The 20,171-nt window shown below is 42.2% G+C and overlaps 1 protein-coding gene across 1 annotated transcript; it reads right to left on the bottom strand.

The window, feature by feature from the left end:
- Positions 1–8,802: 8,802 nt before the first annotated feature.
- Positions 8,803–11,017, bottom strand: ier3 (immediate early response 3). The gene has a single exon (XM_053610177.1). It carries the CDS (start codon positions 10,133–10,135, stop codon positions 9,560–9,562), a length of 576 nt encoding a protein of 191 aa, XP_053466152.1. The 5' UTR covers positions 10,136–11,017; the 3' UTR covers positions 8,803–9,559.
- Positions 11,018–20,171: the final 9,154 nt, after the last annotated feature.

Here is a 20,171-nt window from a genome sequence, read left to right as displayed (position 1 = left end):
ATTCCATCTGAAATCCTTCAAAGAAATATAACTCTCTCTCTCTCTCTCTCTCTCTCTCTCTATATATATATATATATATATATATGTGTGTGTGTGTGTGTTTTATTTTTTAAAAATACATTTGAATGTTGTGTTACCATCAGAAAACCATTAAAACCATTACCATTATTGGTCCTTAATGGTATCCACTAGACATAACATGCCACCAATAGACGGCAACATCTTCCCATTAGAGACCCACAGGGACCATTACAGTTTCCATTCAAACCATTACAAATTCTATGAGGGGTTTCAGGAACAGCACTGACTTTATCCCTATTCAGACCGGATTGGTTTTGCACGTGAAGGCACGTAAAACTATTTTAGTCACGTCCGTATCCGTCATGTCAGGAATTATTTGTGGGCCGTGCTTGTGCACGTCTGAGAAGATTACTCTGTATTTTCACTTCTATAGAATATGCAGTAGAAATCATTCCAGGTAATACAGTATATATCCTGTCTGAACGGACACATTGGTCAATATTGTGTTATATCCTGTACGAAAAGAGGCTTTGTTAACCAAAATAGAACATTCCCAGAACATTACGGGAGAAAAAAAAAAACAAATGCTAACTTTAAGGAAATGTTCTGTGTATTTTACAGTTTAATGATTCCATTCGTTTCCAAGAGGACATTTATTCCTCAGTCAGGTACAGATTCATTATATATTTAATGTGTAATCAGTTGAATTATTGAATATTGATAGAATATTTTGAATTCATGCACTCATCATTAGTAATTGCTTTATCTCGGGCAGGGTTGCAGTGGATCCGGAGTCATTCTTGGCAATCCTGGGTGTGAGGCGGGATACACCCTGGGTTGGGCACCGGTCTACCGCATGGCATCATGCACACACACATTCACACACATTCACACAAATTTAGCCAAGTCGAAGGAAATGTTTGTGCTAACTTGCTCAAAACAATACAAAATCGAAATATTCTTTATAACTAAACATGTGCAAGAAGGAACTGCTGACTTTTGAGAGGTGGGAGGAAACTGATGAACCCCAACTTCAAGAGAGTGAAAGTTGGTGGTGAGGCTGGTGTTCCAGTTTAAATGTTATTGCAGACAGATCAATAAAAAAAAGATGCTCTATAATCAATTTAATTGCAATTCTTTCTTTTTTTTATTGCTGTGGTATAAGAGTAATAAAACACACCAGGGACGTGCTGTTACGTGAAAATCATCCACCCTGCTTCTTTGCATTGTGCCAGACCACACCACCCATTTGTGGATTATTTTCCTACAACTACAACCCCTGAGTGCCCTAAAGGTTTATTAATGTAATTTCATTCCACACTCACGCCTACAAACTCATCCGCAGTACACACACACACCTTGCAGTAGACAGATTTGACCAACAGGGGTCAGCAAATCCTTAAAATCTGGCAGCCTGCAGTAGCGTCTACACACCACCAGGGTTCCACCGAGCATTTCTTCACATTCCTGGTACACTGTGGAGCATGAAGGAAACAATCAGACCTGTAGTGTTGTTCACCTTTAGATTCCCAAATAAGACAAATTACAAACAAATGACCACAGAGCAGTGTGCTATCACATTACTATAGAATGGTTTGGGATGTAGTAAAGGCCACAGAATGCTATAGTTTCATACACACTATTTTCCCCTGCAGTTTTGGAAAAGCAGAGACATGCGATTTAGGACACAGCCTTTAAGCCTAAGAATTTCTGGCATGGCACAAGGGCAATGATGCAAATCGAGATAAGACAGATGGTTTTACCCTGGCACAACACACTCTGATATCTGAGAAGAGGAAAAAGATTTACTGTGGAGAAAAACACCAGTGGACAATGTCCTTCATATAAAGCGGTGGTTTTAATGAAAGGCGCCTTTGATTGGAACCCGGATGTTACTGCGAGACTTGAAGGAACTTGTGTTCAAAGTTGTTAAGAATAAAGTTCCTGGGAAACTCTTGTAGATTTTCCCTGAAGGAAGAAGCAGGAAGTGGCAAGGTGAAGAAAGTCTGTACTAAAAATGTTTTTCTGCACCAACGGGTTATGGATTATTCATAACTAAAACACCATGAGATCCTCCATAAACATCATCCTTCCATCCATCCATCCATTCCTTTATTCCTTTATCCATCCATCCATCCTTTTATTCCTTTATCCATCCATCCATTGCTTTATTCCTTTATCCATCCATCCATTCTTTATCCATCCATCCATCCATTCCTTTATTCTTTTATCCATCCATCCATCCATTCCTTTATTCCTTTATCCATCCATTCATTCTTTTATCTATCCATTCCTTTATTCCTTTATCCATCCATCCATTGCTTTATTCCTTTATCCATCCATCCATCCATTCCGTTATCTATCCATTCTTTTATTCCTTTATCCATCCATCCTTTCTTTTATCCATCCATTCTTTTATTCCTTTATCCATCCATCCATTCATCCATTCTTTTATCCATCCATTCTTTTATTCCTTTATCCATCCATCCATTCATCCATTCTTTTATCCATCCATTCTTTTATTCCTTTATCCATCCATCCATTCGTTTGTTCATTCATTCTTACATTCATCCATCCAAAAGGTTTAAGGTGTAGCATAGCACTGATTACCTGCATGAATAATGTGTGTGTGTGTGTGTGTGTGTGTGTGTGTGTGTGTGTGTGTGTGTGTGTCGTGATCTATGAAAATTTCCAGGTATTTATGATATGTAGTGATTGTCATATTTCCTCTTGTTACACATATACAAAAACACTGACTAATTAAAGGTCAATACGAGAGCGGTAGTGAATCAGCTGTGTGTGTGTGTGTGTGTGTGTGTGTGTGTGTCCACCTCTGAATCAGCACAGAGCAGAAAATTCCTGTAGTTGAAATCTGAGTGACTTCACTGAGGAAGTGCTGGAAGATTATTTTTATTTCTTTACGCTCAGTCATGGCTCAGAGATCTGCGTAGCAGAATAAACTTCCAGACTCACGAGACGTCAGCGTATACAGAGAGTCTACACAAAACATCCCATAATACTGTGTACATAATCACTTTATACGCTGCGCTGTTCAGTAAATTCAGTCTATTCTAGAACCTTTAAGCGTTCTTCAGCTCGTGGGAAGCAGCGTTTTTACATTCTGTAGATTAAAGTTCTGCACTTATCTGTGAAATGACCATTTTTTCTTTCTTTCTTTCTTTCTTTCGAGTGAACCCTCCAGTACGGATGGACCTAAAAGATCTCATGATGGACATTTGTGATATTTCATAAAATAAAAAGATTATGTGAAACTCCACCAAGAACATCTTTCCACTATACACTCTTATAAAAAAAAAACTTCAATCTAGAACCTCAAAAGGTTCTTCAGCTTTTTTGTTGGTCCTTACGGGTTTCATGTAGAACCCATATCCGGAAGTGGAACTTCTACCAGCGTCGTTTTGTATTAGTGAAAGTTTTTACATCCTGCTGCTTGTCATTTTAAGGTCATGTTATCTTTGAATAAACCACCTGAGAGAGAAAAACCACAAACTCACACACACACACACACACACACACACACACACACACACTTCCTGTGTGGGCTTTCAGGGTGAGCATGCAGTGCTGATGAAAGTGGAAAACTACAGATCGGGAGAAAGCGGAAGGATGTGATTTATTTGTGGAAAAATACAGAACTACACCAGAGTCGAGGGGTTTGACATGATCTCATTCAGGAAGTAGATGATGACAGGCAGGAATTTAATTCCAACATTGCGTATCACGGTAAACATTCAGATATTAACTTATAACAAGCTTTTTACATCATCAGCTCCTTGTGGCTTGTGATCGCAGCGTCTTCAGTGACGTTAATAATGATTTGATGAAGTGCAGATGCTATCACATTTGAATTACGAATACTACAGGATGCTATCTGATGGGTTTTAGATTAATAAGCAGTTCAGGGTCGGCAACATGGAGTCATCAGTCATACAGTTAATCTGGTGCGATATCTGCTGGAGCTCCGCCCACCTGCCCCTATAGTGTAACGCCTCTGATCGGTAATGAGATGTGTGAATAAACCAGTCGTCAGTGTTTTGTGGGTGAAATCTCTCTCGTTCTAGTGTGAAAGGGGGTGCGGTTCTTCACAGCGACGCTGACGCTGAGAAGCATGGTGGTGGGAGCATCACGATACGGGGCGTTACACGTCATCGACACGGGAATGGAGCGATGTACAAGGACACATTAGAGGAGAACTGAAACTAAATCTGGACCTTGCATGGCCGAGCCGGTCTCCTGACTCGAATCCCAGTCGACATTTACGAGAGATTAATGTTCGTTAGGGAACTGAAGATGATTCGCTGAGAGAGATTTCTTACTGTAACTTCTTACTGGAGACGTCTCGAAGCTGTAATCACCGTCAGCGGCTTCGCGACGAAGTTCTAACGCTGTTCGTTGGTGTTTTCTGTTCATATTTATGAGTACAAAGTCAGAAGACGTTATGAGTGTAAATTTGAAGTGGATATCTGCCCTGGAAATAACACACACATGTCTAAATACCTCCCTGTACACGTGCACTCTTATTCCACTGATGGCTTGGGTCTCCTCCAGCTCTGGTCGATACTCTTCACGCCTTACACACGCTCGTTTTACACCGCAGGGTGTGAGAATAAATAAAACGTTTTCGGCATTTGAATGTTCTCTTATGTAAAGCTGAACGTGAGAGCGGTGTGTGTCGTTTATAGTGAATGAGGCGTGTTAGAGGAGAGGTAAACTTTCACCCATGGAATGAAACAGAACTGCGGAACCAGTTACTGTAATTATCGATTTGTAGGTTGTTTAACCATGCTAAAGTGTGTGTGTGTGTGTGTGTGTGTGAGAAAGTGAAGGAAGTGATTTCACTTCCACTCCTGCACTTCTATTTTTGTAAGACATAAGATATCTTTGGGCGCTTGTACCATAGCCGAAACTCAGGGTGTGTGTGTGTGTGTATTGTAATAAAAAGAATGATGTTGACAAAGGATGGAAGATAAGAAGACAAGGAGCTGAGCATTGTCTAAAGGATTCTTCTGGAAAAGAGAACTCACACACGTCACTTCATTCCTTCTGTCGTTTAAACACGCGTCACATGTCACCTGTCGCCTTGGTGACCACCCCCCTGATGACCGACCCTACAGACAACCCTAAAGCATGGGCTTCCATACTGTTAATGATGTTAGTGTACGCAGAGGAAACACTGCAGTGGTGTAAAACGGCGTAGTGCAGCGGGTCTTACCCCGGGTAGTACAGCGGTAGCTCAGGGGTCATGGGAAATCTTCTGTTTTAAACTGTTGTACACAGAGAAGTCCACAGAGACGCCACGGGCCGGTTTTGGGATGTCCGTGCATGCTGAATACCGAGAACTGAGTAACATCGCATTGACCTATCTCACACTAACACGCTAACCGCTCGGGTGGGGCTGTGTCTGATGGCGAAGGTGGTAGAGCGGGTTATCCATTCATCGTAGGGTTGGTGGTTCGAATCCTGGCCCACGTGTCTCTACATGCCGAAATGTCCTCGGGCAAGACACAGACCAATTTGCTCCTGTTGGCAAGCGAGCGCTGAATGTGTAAATGAGAAACAGTGCAGAATCGCTAAGTTTAAAAAGCGCTATATACAGTTGCGATCAAAAGTATTCACCCCCCAGTGCAAATCAGGTTTACTGTCAAAATGTACAGACTTTCAGATGTTTGCGATGAACAAATCAAACAAAAGCGGTTGAAATAGTTCAACACAACAAGTGTTTTCCCCGAATTCTACTGAACATGCAACTTATAATGATTTCTCCAGTCTTGAAATTATTCACCCCCTTCATGACGATGGTCTTTAGGACTTAGTAGAGCTCCTTTTGCTGTTATGACCCGCTGCAAACGAGATGCAGAGCTTCTGCAGCGCTCCTGAGGAATCTTCTCCCGTTCCTCATGAGCAACGGCCTCCAGGTCAGTAATATTCTCGGGTTTGTGTGCTGCGACCGCCTTCTTCACATCCCACCAGAGATTTCCTATGGGGTTCAGGTCACGTGACTGTGATGCCCTGTGAAGTGCAGACCATTTACACAGGCCCAGTTACTGGGTGTGCAGCCAGTGTTTTAAATATTAAATTAGAATCCAAACAATTCTTTATAATTATATATTATATGAATTATAATAAAAAAATCATCAGAATAATAAAAATAAACTCTATTTTATCACAAGTGTGATATTACTCCGGTCTTCGCACCCTGACCCTGCAGTAATAACCGGAATGAGTAGGTCTCGGCAGGAAGTGCAGGTTTTCTACTGTAAAAATTCCCAGCATGCCTCACTGTCACAATATAAACACCTGTAACAGCTGTAACACTGTACACTGTCTCTTATCTCGTGTAAACTTCCGGCATCACGCGTTGGGGAATTTATTTTGTACTTATTTATAACTCTATAACAGGTAGGTGAAGGACACATGGATAAGGACGATGCAGTTCCGATTTGAAAGACATTTTCTACTTTAACAGATTTATGGAGTTCTATGGCTTTAAAACTCTGGGAGTATTTTTTCCCTTAAGGTACAAGTGTGTGTCACAGCAGAGTAACCTGATTGGAAATCTCTGCAGAATCTATTACATGGTGTGTGTGTGTGTGTGTGTGTGGGTGGGTGTGTATGGTGTTGCATGTACAGGATTGCATGCCACTACAGGCCTGACACACCTCATCTGGAAGGGCATTCCCATTTTTTTCCCTTCCTGTCTCTCTCACTCTCATTCTCCCTCCTGTTATGTGAAACCAGGCAGATCCGGAAAGCTTTGGTGCAGGATTAGTCATACTTTGGGAATGTGTGTGTGTGTGTGTGTGTCTGTGTGTGTGTGTGTCAGAGAGAGAAGGCAATTACAGTGACTGAAGTTGCGTGCATTGTGAATCAGGAGGAGTTGGTTTGTAAACTTTACTTCCCAAGTGTGTGTGTGAGTGTGTGTGTGTGTGTGTGTAATAGGAAGTGTAACTGGGAGATTCCAGCCTGAGTGTTGGTTAAAGGACACTTTTTCTGACCGGACACACACTTACACAACACAAACGATGTAATATCCCAGAGGAAGTGGGCTGGGTAAAGCCCATCACACTGTGGGAGGGGGGAGGGGCGTAGAAAACGCTGTACTTTGATGACGGAGCAGATTCGACACCCTCTGTAACAATGTGGTGAACCAGTTTGACACCACGAGTAAAACAGATGATTCCTCATCACACTGTACGAGATCCCCATAAACTTTACTCTGAACAGTCTGTGTGAACACGTGCGTCTCCGCGCCAGATTACACCATGAAGATCCGCTGATCGTAGACCTGCGATTGAAAAATGACTAGGTTCTGACACCGTCTTTATCCTAAATCTGGAAAGGCTAGATCGAAAAACACAAACACGCTCAGGATTAGTTGAATAAATACGGAATCTACTGAAATTCTGAGGGAAACACACCTCTTCACGTTCAGTTTCTATCCAAAGAACAGATTTCTTTCAAACCATGTCGCTAGCATTAGCATAAATAAGCAAGACACCAGCATTGCGGAATGGGATTAGCTACGAAGCTAGCTATAGGCTAATGGTTTAACCCCAAGCAAAGCTAATTAACACGTATTGTTAAAAAGCTAGCTAATTCACGTCAAATGCTTATCTTCTCACAAAGCTAGCTAGCTAACTGTGGTGAAATGTTTTACTCACACACAAAGCTAGCTCATTTTGGTCATTTCTGTAAGGACTCGTGTCCTGTAGCTAGCTATTTATTATTAAGACTTGGACTTACTTACAGTGATATAAAAGCTTTTAAACAAACCACGAGACTCGAGTCCGTCTGTGCTGTTTTAGTCTGTGGGTAAAAAGTCCGGCTAATCACCACATCACTGAATCACAGCGGAGGATTTCACTGATAATACCTGTTATCACAGAACCGGTGATTGCTTCATCACTGACATTCACGGACACTTACCCTGCTGAAAAAACAACAACAAAAAGAAACAGTAGAAATCATCACAGAAATTCTAATGGTTTTCACTACAAACACCATTACAAACCATCAGCTTATTATTAAAACCATTACCATTATTGGTCGTTAATGGAATCCACTAGACGTAACATGCCACCAATAGAAGACAACAAATTACCAATCGAGACCCAGAGGGACCATCACAGTTTCCATTAAAACCAGTAAGATTCCCATTAAAACCATTACAAATTCTACGAGGTGTTCCTATTGTTCAATCTCTGCAACAGCACATCACTTCAACTGAGATTTTTATCACCTCTATGCAAATATGGAGGTAAAATGATCACTCCAGATAACGATCTCAGTACAGTTAGCATGCGTGGCTAATCTTTGATTCGTGCGATATTTAATTAGAAGCGATATAGTTATAACCTAGCTACTACCGTTTCTCATCAGATGTCGGTCAGGCCACGCCCACAAGAGACAAGTGACTTTTCGTTTGTTCACTACGTGACCGTAGTGAAACGCACCCGGTTTCCCGTCCCACATCCTGGTCCTCATCCGATGAACTTCTCTGTAAGAAGATCAGACTTGTAGAAGTCTGTCTGGGTCGGTGTGAGAAGTGTGGAGGCATTTCGAACACAGCCGAGATGTATTCTCATCATAATTCACTAAACATCGCAGTACGTTTCTGTGATTGCTGTGTAGCTTCCTAAATGATCTCTGTGATGAACAGAGGGGTCAGAAAGGAGGTCTGAGTCGGACAGAAATCTAACAGAAATAAATCTGATAGAATCTCAGATTAAACATCAGGACAAAAAGTTTAAAATATGGAAGTATCTTAACAGTGTTCCTGTATCGTCATGCAAGTAGAAACCTGTTTATAGCTAAAAGCCCCAGTATTGTTTTTTTTACTCTGTGAGATGACATGCTTGTGCTTGTGCCTGTGCCTGTGTGTGTGTGTGTGTGTGTGTGTGTGTGTGTGTTGTGTTTCATGGCTGTCTATTCTCCTTCTGGTATTATTCAGCGACTAAAAAAAAGCTAAGGGAAACACAAGTATGCAAACTTCACATGTTTATTTTACGCAGAAAAATAAATAGGACATTAAATATTCATGACATAAATAGCACAGAATAAATAACTACAAGAGTGAGCATGGAACAGCATTTCTTCATCAAACAACTGGTTCAGAGAGTTCAAGTGTTGCTCATCATCATCATCACACGGGTCTGTAGTCCTGTCTTACACAGTACCCGATTTCATTATTATTATTTTACAATAAATATATAAAGTTACACTTCAAGTTCAAGTTTAGTCCATCAAAAGTGTTTAAAGTGTCTCGGTCAGTTCCTGTCTCGCATCTCTGCACAGGAAAAGTGCTGATTTAACCTCTTCATTCTACTCAGTAATGCAGTTCTTCAGTGATTAATTACTTCATGAACAATGCAGGTGTTCATGCAGATGTGCACAGAACAGTCCAGCTGAGGTGAACACCTTCTGTCTGTCTTCCTCAGCCTGCTGTCTCTCTGTCTCTGAGAGCCTCCATCAGTGCTTGATAGATAGATAGATGGATGGGTGGATGGGTGGAGGGTGTTCACTGCTCGCAGCCCAGCGTGTGGAGAACAGCGGGATACAGGAGCGCCACCACGTAGGGGTTTTTCCTCTGCTGCAGGCGGTGCTGACGGTGTTCCTGCACTTCTGTCTCCTCCGCCTCGCACGTCGTGTTTATCCACGGCCCAGAGTCTTTGGAGCAGCTGGTCATGCGCATGGCGCTCTCCTCGGCCGAGCGGAAGTGCAGGAAGAGCGGCGAGGACGCAGACGCATCATCGCCCGGCAGATCCGCGGAGAGAGCGTTTGAGAGCGCGGCCGGTTCCGTGATGTCGAGCTCGTCGTCGCGCTCGGTGTAAATCTGCGCCAGCAGCACCAGGCACAGCGCCAGCAGCCAGCGCTTGGCGGGGCTCTTCTCGGCCGGAGGCAGGTATTTGCGCACTTTGGCCGGGTACATGACTCGCATTACTCTGCGGCGCTGCGGCTGCCTCGGCGGGCTGAAGTGCTGAACCGGGATCCGGTCGAAGGTGAACACCTCGGGCTCGGTGCTGCGCGCCACCGGTCTGTAGCTCGCGCTGTGGCTCGGGTAGGTGAAGCTCATGGAGGTGGGTCTGGTGTACATGTCTGCTCGGTGTGTCGCTCTGCTCGGTACGCGTCTCTGAGCACTGATTCTCGGTGTGTCTGACTCGAGCTCAGCGCAACGGAATTTATCAGACAGCAAACCACGCCCCGCGCGCACTGGGCACGCCCTGTCCTCATTAGACACGCCCCCATTCCACGAGTTCAGATTTCTAAACGCGGAAAGTCCGTGGCTGAGATTTTATGTGGAAGTGAAATTTTATTCATCAGAAATAGTAATCATCAGATCAGTGACATTTCGACAGGAATCAGACATTATTCAGCTGGGTGTTAGAGACCTTCTTTGGGTTCGGATGTATCCCCTATGTAGGCCCTTTGCTACCTGAGAAGGTGCATGTGGTGTTTAATGATTAGGAAAGTTCATAATTAAATTAACATATCTTCTAGAGTAACACTTTAAAGGTATGTCAGTGGTCCTTAAAGTCCACTTTATATATACACCTTCAAATTAAAACACCATTAAACATGTACTTTATTCCATTTTTTCAGATCAAATATATAAAATGTACAAAACATATAGCATTAATGATACCACATGAGCAACAAGGAAACGTTAACTTCATTATCTTTATTTCTGAGAGTGTTCTATACAACCACTAAATCCTCACACAGCCAGAAGCACACTACATCACATTACATCACTCTAATTATAATGAGTCTTTTATTAGTCACATTACAGCATATCCCAGCATGCTACTTTCTACACTACTTTCAGTCATGATACAGCATGGAGATCAAGGGCAGTGCTGGGGCTTGAACCCCCCACCTTCCGATCAGTAACCTACAACCTTAACCATCAAGCCACTTTTACACTACACTACACTACATCACATACTTTACACTACACTACACTACACCACACTACACCACACACACTACATCACATACTTTACACTACACTACACTACACTACATCACACTACACTACACTACATCAAATACTTTACACTACACTACACTACTTTACACTACACTCCTTTACATTACATTACACTACATTACATTACACTACACTACATTACACTACATTACATACATCACATACTTTACACTACACTACACTACTTTACACTACACTCCTTTACATTACATTACACTACACTACATTACACTACACTACATTACACTACATTACATACATCACATACTTTACACTACACTACACTACACTACATCACACTACACTACACTACATCAAATACTTTACACTACACTACACTACTTTACACTACACTCCTTTACATTACATTACACTACACTACATTACACTACATTACATACATCACATACTTTACACTACACTACACTACTTTACACTACACTCCTTTACATTACATTACACTACATTACATTACACTACACTACATTACACTACATTACATACATCACATACTTTACACTACACTACACTACACTACATCACACTACACTACACTACATCAAATACTTTACACTACACTACACTACTTTACACTACACTCCTTTACATTACATTACACTACACTACATTACACTACATTACATACATCACATACTTTACACTACACTACACTACTTTACACTACACTCCTTTACATTACATTACACTACATTACATTACACTACACTACATTACACTACATTACATACATCACATACTTTACACTACACTACACTACACTACATCACACTACACTACACTACATCAAATACTTTACACTACACTACACTACTTTACACTACACTCCTTTACATTACATTACACTACTTTACATTACACTACACTACATTACACTACATTACATACATCACATACTTTACACTACACTACACTACTTTACACTACACTCCTTTACATTACATTACACTACATTACATTACACTACACTACATTACACTACATTACATACATCACATACTTTACACTACACTACACTACACTACATCACACTACACTACACTACATCAAATACTTTACACTACACTACACTACTTTACACTACACTCCTTTACATTACATTACACTACACTACATTACACTACATTACATACATCACATACTTTACACTACACTACACTACTTTACACTACACTCCTTTACATTACATTACACTACATTACATTACACTACACTACATTACACTACATTACATACATCACATACTTTACACTACACTACACTACACTACATCACACTACACTACACTACATCAAATACTTTACACTACACTACACTACTTTACACTACACTCCTTTACATTACATTACACTACATTACATTACACTACACTACATTACACTACATTACATACATCACATACTTTACACTACACTACACTACTTTACACTACACTCCTTTACATTACATTACACTACATTACATTACACTACACTACATTACACTACATTACATACATCACATACTTTACACTACACTACACTACACTACATCACACTACACTACACTACATCAAATACTTTACACTACACTACATCACATACTTTACACTACACTACACTACATCAAATACTTTACACTACACTACACTACTTTACACTACACTCCTTTACATTACATTACACTACATCACATACTTTACAGTACATTACACTAATTTACACTACATTACACTACACTACATAATTTACACTACACTACATCACAATACACTACACTACATCAAATACTTTACACTACACTACACTACTTTACACTACAATCCTTTACATTACACTGCATTACACCACACTCCTTTACACTACACTACACTATTTTACACTACACTACACTACATTACACTACACTACACTACACTATTTTACACTACTTTACACTACACTATACTACATTACATACATCATGTACTTTACACTACTTTACACTACATTACACTACACTACACTACACTATACTACTTTACACTACATCACCTGACGCTACTTTACACTACACTATACTACATTACATACATCACGTACGTTTCACTACTTTACACTACATTAAATACATCACATACTTTACACTACATTACACTACACTACACTACTTTACACTACATCACCTGACACTACTTTACACTACACTATACTACATTACATACATCACGTACTTTACACTACTTTACACTACACTCCTTTACACTACACTACAGTACACTACTTTACACTACACTACAGTACACTACACTACACTACACTACACTACCCTCCTTTACACTACACTACCCTCCTTTGCACTACACTCCTTTACACTACACTACAGTACACTACTTTACACTACACTACAGTACACTATACTACACTCCTTTACACTACACTACACTACACTACCCTCCTTTACACTACACTACCCTCCTTTACACTACACTACCCTCCTTTGCACTACACTCCTTTACACTACACTACACTACACTACACTCCTTTACACTACACTACACTATACTACTTTACACTACATCACCTGACACTACTTTACACTACACTATACTACATTACATACATCACGTACTTTACACTACTTTACACTACATTACACTACACTACACTCCTTTACACTACACTACAGTACACTACTTTACACTACACTACAGTACACTACACTACACTCCTTTACACTATACTACACTACACTACACTACACTACCCTCCTTTACACTACACTACACTACACTACCCTCCTTTACACTACACTACACTACACTCCTTTACACTACACTACATTGCACATCTGTTGACTTTAAAAGGATTTAAAAAACCCGACGGTGCAGCGCATCTTCATACTGTATAAGGAGCAGAATCAGTGTACACTGTCACTCCTAGTGGAAAAATGACCTCATGTCATGCCATGCTTAGTGTGTTATGCTGTATGTCTCGCTGATAGGTGTTTTGCAGCAAAGCCTGCTGGGTAATGTCTTAAGCACTGTAATAAATATTTATATTTTGATGCTAGGGTCTGTCTGTTTAAAGTCACTTGGGGTTTGGGGTATAAAAAAAAACCCAGGAAAAAAAGAAGAGTGTATATGTGTAAATGTCTGCTGCACTTATTTCCTGAATGTAAATTTGAATGAAACTTGTTACACTTTAGCACTGGAGCGTGAAGGCTAACATAACTGACATGCAGTTTGGACTAAATGAACTTGATGTTAAGGAGTAACGGAGAAGAACGTGTCATTTATTACATTTTTAACACTAGCACACGGCGATTTTAAACACGAGATGACGCCTTATAAGGATCTCGGTCTGAACAATGAGTGATGAGAAAGTCTGTTATTGCTCATGGAGCTGCAGGTGTTTTAAATACACTCGAGCTGGAACGCTGTCTTGAATACGCAGCATAATATCCAGACGAATACAGCTGCCTGCTTTTAAACCAGAATATATTTAATGCTATACCGCAGTGTCAGTGCGAGGGGTCTGCTAGTCGATTACAGAGACACAACAATCAGGCCATTGTGTATAGTCATTGTGTAGAGTCATTGTGTAGAGTCATTCTGTGAGGCGATTTCACTCCTTACTAAAAAGCATACATTAAAATGAAAAACGCCATGTAGCTAACATCAGCTAACGTCACTGCAACTAGCATGCCGATTTGGCTAGCAATGTTACAAGCAGTCGACGTTTTACAAACCGCTAATTACCCAAATAAACAATTACACATTTACATCACCTGTTCTCACATAAACATTTATCACAGACACAAAACACACTTTTTCCCCCACTGTGTAGCTCAAATGTGCTCAACGATGACATAATTCAGCGTAATACTGGTGAAGGTGATCCGCACAGCCTCAGCTTCACCTCATGCCTTCACTCCTGTCGCTGTGTGTGAAATTCTCTGTGCACCTTTCCTCATCAGTTTCCTGGTGACTGGCGACGGGTGGCATACCGCCGAAACCTAATGTTCTGCATCGCAAGCCAAGGGCCTGTCATGTTTATCTAAGAAATGACTAAAATACATAAGTCATGTGTCACTCAGTAACACACACACAGAGTGTGAGCTCAGAATGGTGTGGCTCGGTGGTTGACACATTACTGGGCGTGAGCTGTGAGCTGTAATTACTTAATCTGGAGCATATCTAAAAATGTTTAACCAAACCAAACATGGTGAAGCGACGGCTCGACTGAGCTAACATGCAATATACTCGACGTCTCACGTTTCCTTGACATTCGTGATGTTTGAGCGTCTAAATGTGTCAGTGCGTTGGTTTATACAGAAACAGCAAGCTAAATTCCAATATATAATCTCTACAGCGTTATTTCACACCCTATGTAGTGACCACGTATAGGGCACACAGAGCTGGCTTCCTATTGGGCACAGAGCGCTAACATAGTGTGCAGAAGACAGTATTTCACTGAGCTGTGTAGCACACATGCGGTAACAGGGAAGCTCGATAGAGTTCTCATCCCTACTGGACAGGTAGTGCACGGTGTAGCTGGTGTTTAATAGTTTATTTCATGCACAAGGAGAACAGGAGGATATTATCCTACAGTTCGGTGGAATGCACGTGCAGCTCGGTGAACTTCGTAGCTCCAGTGGAAAGCAGAGCACGCTTCACACATCAAACGTGTCTCAGTGCACTCGTGGACAGTTTCTTTTTTTAGCGGTTTCAGTTTGTTCCTTTAAGAATGAATGGATTGCAGTTGGAGCGCATTCCTCCACTTATTCCATGACGAAGTCAATCTCTTTTTCTCTTGCTCTCTCTCTCTCTCTCTTTCTCTTTCTCTCTCTCTCTCTCTCTCTTCATTGTGTTCATACTCTCAGGCGTAAAGTTTTATGAAGCAGATTTACAGCTTCCAGAAACCATTGGCTCACAGACCACACACAGACCAAAGACACCCACACTCGACTCAGACACGGCTCAGGAGTCGGGGGCGTGAACTCTGTGACCCGGTCTGAGGTGTGGAGATTTCACTCTCTCGTATGAGCTGAGGAACACGTGATTTCAGTTTAACAGCTCATATTTATATCTTACAGTTTATACGTATAGGCGCTGTTATTGGAAAATAATCCACAACGGTGGTGTGATGGAGCAGAGTTATTGTTAAATCTATATATGTTACTATAGAAACGATAACGTATTAGAACGAGCACGTTAATGTAAACCTGCGCTACTGTCAGAGCCGCTGTTCTAGAGAATTAATCAACACTTTCTGACCAATCAGAGTCCAGAACTCATCAGCACTGAGGGGTGATGTGATATTATTTTATTGCAGATGAAGTAAGTGCTGAAATGCTACAGCTCTGTGTTGGTTGATGGCGGAGACTCTCTGAAGTCAATGTCTTAAAAAGGACGAAACATCTGGGAGAGTGTATATGGGACAGTCATGCCTACAGGTGCTAGTGAACATAACTTGGCTCATCTTCAGATTCATGCCCTGACTCAGCCGATGCAGTCTGACAGGTCCAATGCTGAGTATCGAGCGTTATCAGTGAGATGTAGGTTGTAGTCCAGGCACTTCCACAGAAGTTCTTTCATGTCTGCCAGGGCCTACGTGCTGCGGATCATGAAGCCGTCCCTTGTCACTGATCAGAGACAGCGCCACTAAGTGTACACTGTCATGTAGGACATCACACAGAACAATAGTTTCTAATGCCAGCCAGATCTACACTCTTAATCCTACAGAGACGAGTTTACGAACACCACTAAACCTGGAATATACAGAGAGAGAACAGATTTAAGTCTAATGGAGAGAGAGAGAGAGAGAGAGAGAGACAAAAAAGACAGAGAGTAAAAGTGAAGGAAAAGAAGACGGTAAAGACAGCGAGGAAGTGAGCCAGAAAGGGAGAGATGGAGAGAGAGAGAGACAGAAGGACAAAGACGGAAATATAGAGACAGATGCATAGAGACAGAAGTATAGAGCCAGAGGGATAGAGACAGAGGGATAGAGACAGAGGGACAGAGACAGAGGGATAGAGACAGAGGGATAGAGACAGAAGGACAGACACAGAAGGATAGAGACAGAGGGATAGAGACAGAGGGACAGAGACAGAGGGACAGAGACAGAAGGATAGAGACAGAGGGATAGAGACAGAAGGACAGAGACAGAGGGATAGAGACAGAAGGACAGAGACAGAGGGATAGAGACAGAAGGATAGAGACAGAGGGATAGAGACAGAAGGACAGAGACAGAGGGATAGAGACAGAGGGACAGAGACAGAGGGATAGAGACAGAAGGATAGAGACAGCGGGATAGAGACAGAGGGACAGAGACAGAAGGACAGAGACAGAGGGATAGAGACAGCGGGATAGAGACAGAGGGATAGAGACAGAAGGACAGAGTCAGAGGGATAGAGACAGAGGGACAGACACAGAGGGATAGAGACAGAAGGACAGAGGACAGAAGGACAGAGACAGAGGGACAGAGACAGAGGGATAGAGACAGAAGGACAGAGCCAGAGGGATAGAGACAGAGGGACAGAGACAGAAGGACAGAGACAGAGGGATAGAGACAGCGGGATAGAGACAGAAGGACAGAGACAGAGGGATAGAGACAGAAGGACAGAGACAGAGGGATAGAGACAGAGGGACAGAGAAAGAAGGACAGAGACAGAGGGATAGAGACAGAGGGACAGAGACAGAAGGACAGAGACAGAGGGATAGAGACAAACGGACAGAGACAGAGGGATAGAGACAGAAGGACAGAGACAGAGGGATAGAGACAGCGGGATAGAGACAGAGGGATAGAGACAGAAGGACAGAGACAGAGGGATAGAGACAGAAGGACAGAGACAGAGGGATAGAGACAGAGGGACAGAGACAGAGGGATAGAGACAGAGGGATAGAGACAGAAGGACAGAGACAGAGGGATAGAGACAGCGGGATAGAGACAGAAGGACAGAGACAGAGGGATAGAGACAGAAGGACAGAGACAGAGGGATAGAGACAGAAGGACAGAGACAGAGGGATAGAGACAGAGGGATAGAGACAGAAGGACAGAGACAGAGGGATAGAGACAGCGGGATAGAGACAGAAGGACAGAGACAGAGGGATAGAGACAGAAGGACAGAGCCAGAGGGATAGAGACAGAAGGACAGAGACAGAGGGATAGAGACAGAGGGATAGAGACAGCGGGATAGAGACAGAAGGACAGAGACAGAAGGACAGAGACAGAGGGATAGAGACAGAGGGACAGAGACAGAAGGACAGAGCCAGAGGGATAGAGACAGAAGGACAGAGACAGAGGGATAGAGACAGAGGGATAGAGACAGCGGGATAGAGACAGAGGGATAGAGACAGAAGGACAGAGACAGAGGGATAGAGACAGAGGGACAGAGACAGAAGGACAGAGACTGAGGGATAGAGACAGAGGGACAGAGACAGAAGGACAGAGACAGAGGGACAGAGACAGAAGGACAGAGACAGAAGGACAGAGAGAGACTTTCTCTCACATCAGGGCTAGCCTGTCTCTGTTGTTCGCGTAAAGGCATCCACAGGTTTGAATGGAGATGACGCACGGTTCTGATTCCTTCATCACACATCGCGGGTCATGAGTTCCTGCTTGTGGTGTAAAACTCAGAAGAACCTGCACAGCTGAAGTTTTTCGGAACCTCTGAACAATTAAAGAACAGCTTGTGCAAAGCGCGACAGGCCAAAAAGCTAAAAATAGCAACGGCGTGTATAAATGGGATTAGCGTTGGGTGGAGAAGTTCTGAGACGTTTGTGTAGGTGCTTCAAAGCCTGACGTTTACGAAATGATAAACTCGTCAGAAAGGGGCGTCGATTCACACACATGAATGACAGATCCAACGTCATGCTGGCTACGAGCTAATGCTGTCTTTATATTTGAAAGGGCTATGCTATTAAGAGGCTTTGAAGTTCCGAGCCTCCTGTATTATTTACCGTGTGAGGCGTTCGCTAACCACAGGCTTTTATTCTGCCAAACACACGCATGTGCACAGAAGCAGCCAGTTACTAAGTATAGAAAACGTTTAGAGTCAAGGTTCTGTACCGGTTCCTGAAGTACCGAACCTTTCCACACACAGCATTAACACTGTCACGGTTATGCCAAAGACACATGTACTGTGGAGCACGAATATCACAGACTCGCACGTCTCTAACAGTACTGCATCATGTCTGGTGTGAAGAACGTGAGGTCTGTCACCCCAGCCTGATTTAAGCTCCTGCTGGTCATCTAGCGCCTCTTTCACCAAGGAACCAAGGAATACGAGGAACATGAGCGACGGCCAGCGAACATCGTCCGTATACAGTGCGTGTGTTTAAATGTTGACCTTTAACGCTATCGAGGTTAAACATTTCAAAATTCTAAATGTGAGCAATGTTGTATTCATGCATTCTAAGGTTTTGAATTTCACTGGGTGATCCCCCCCCCCCTCCACAAACAAACACACACACACACACACATGCTAAAACCTGTGTAGCATATTACACAAGATCAATTATTTCACAATAATGTTCATGGGATGGGGGGCATGTGTAAGTGTGTGTGTGTGTGTGTGTGTGTGTGTGTGTGTGTGTGCACTAGAAAAACAGTTGCTATGGAGGATGAAAGATAAACGTACAGTAACAGATGAGTGTAAAGATGATGATGAAGATAAAGGAGGAACTAGTGACGCAGTGCCTCATTCACACAAAAAAGAGAGCCATGCACCTGTTCTTTCTATTCCCTCTCTCTCTCTCTCTCTCTCTCTCTCTCAGCACACACACACACACACACACACACACACACACGAATGAGTTTTTTTTGAAGCTGTAATGTGATGCGCAGGTCTTGCATTATTGTATGTGTGTGTGACGTAAGAGCTGAGAAAGGTGTTCCCCCAATGTGGTGTGTGTATGTGTGTGTGTGTGTTTGTGTAAGTGTGTGTGTGTGTGTGTGTGTGTGTGTAGGCATCTGTTTTTTGCTTTTTTTCATTATGACGTATCAATTATACCAACGTGAAATAGCATGTCGGCTATAAAGAGTAAATATGTTTACCTCGTTACCTCATATAGACTGGAGGCAATTTCAAAATACTCATCTTCTTCTCGATCTAATCTGGACAGTGATGAATGATGACTAAAAACGACTCGCTGCATATT

This window comes from Ictalurus furcatus, chromosome 22 (genome assembly GCF_023375685.1).
Source record: "Ictalurus furcatus strain D&B chromosome 22, Billie_1.0, whole genome shotgun sequence".
Classification (NCBI taxonomy): Eukaryota; Metazoa; Chordata; class Actinopteri; order Siluriformes; family Ictaluridae; genus Ictalurus; species Ictalurus furcatus.
This window is presented reverse-complemented; position numbering and strand designations above follow the sequence as displayed.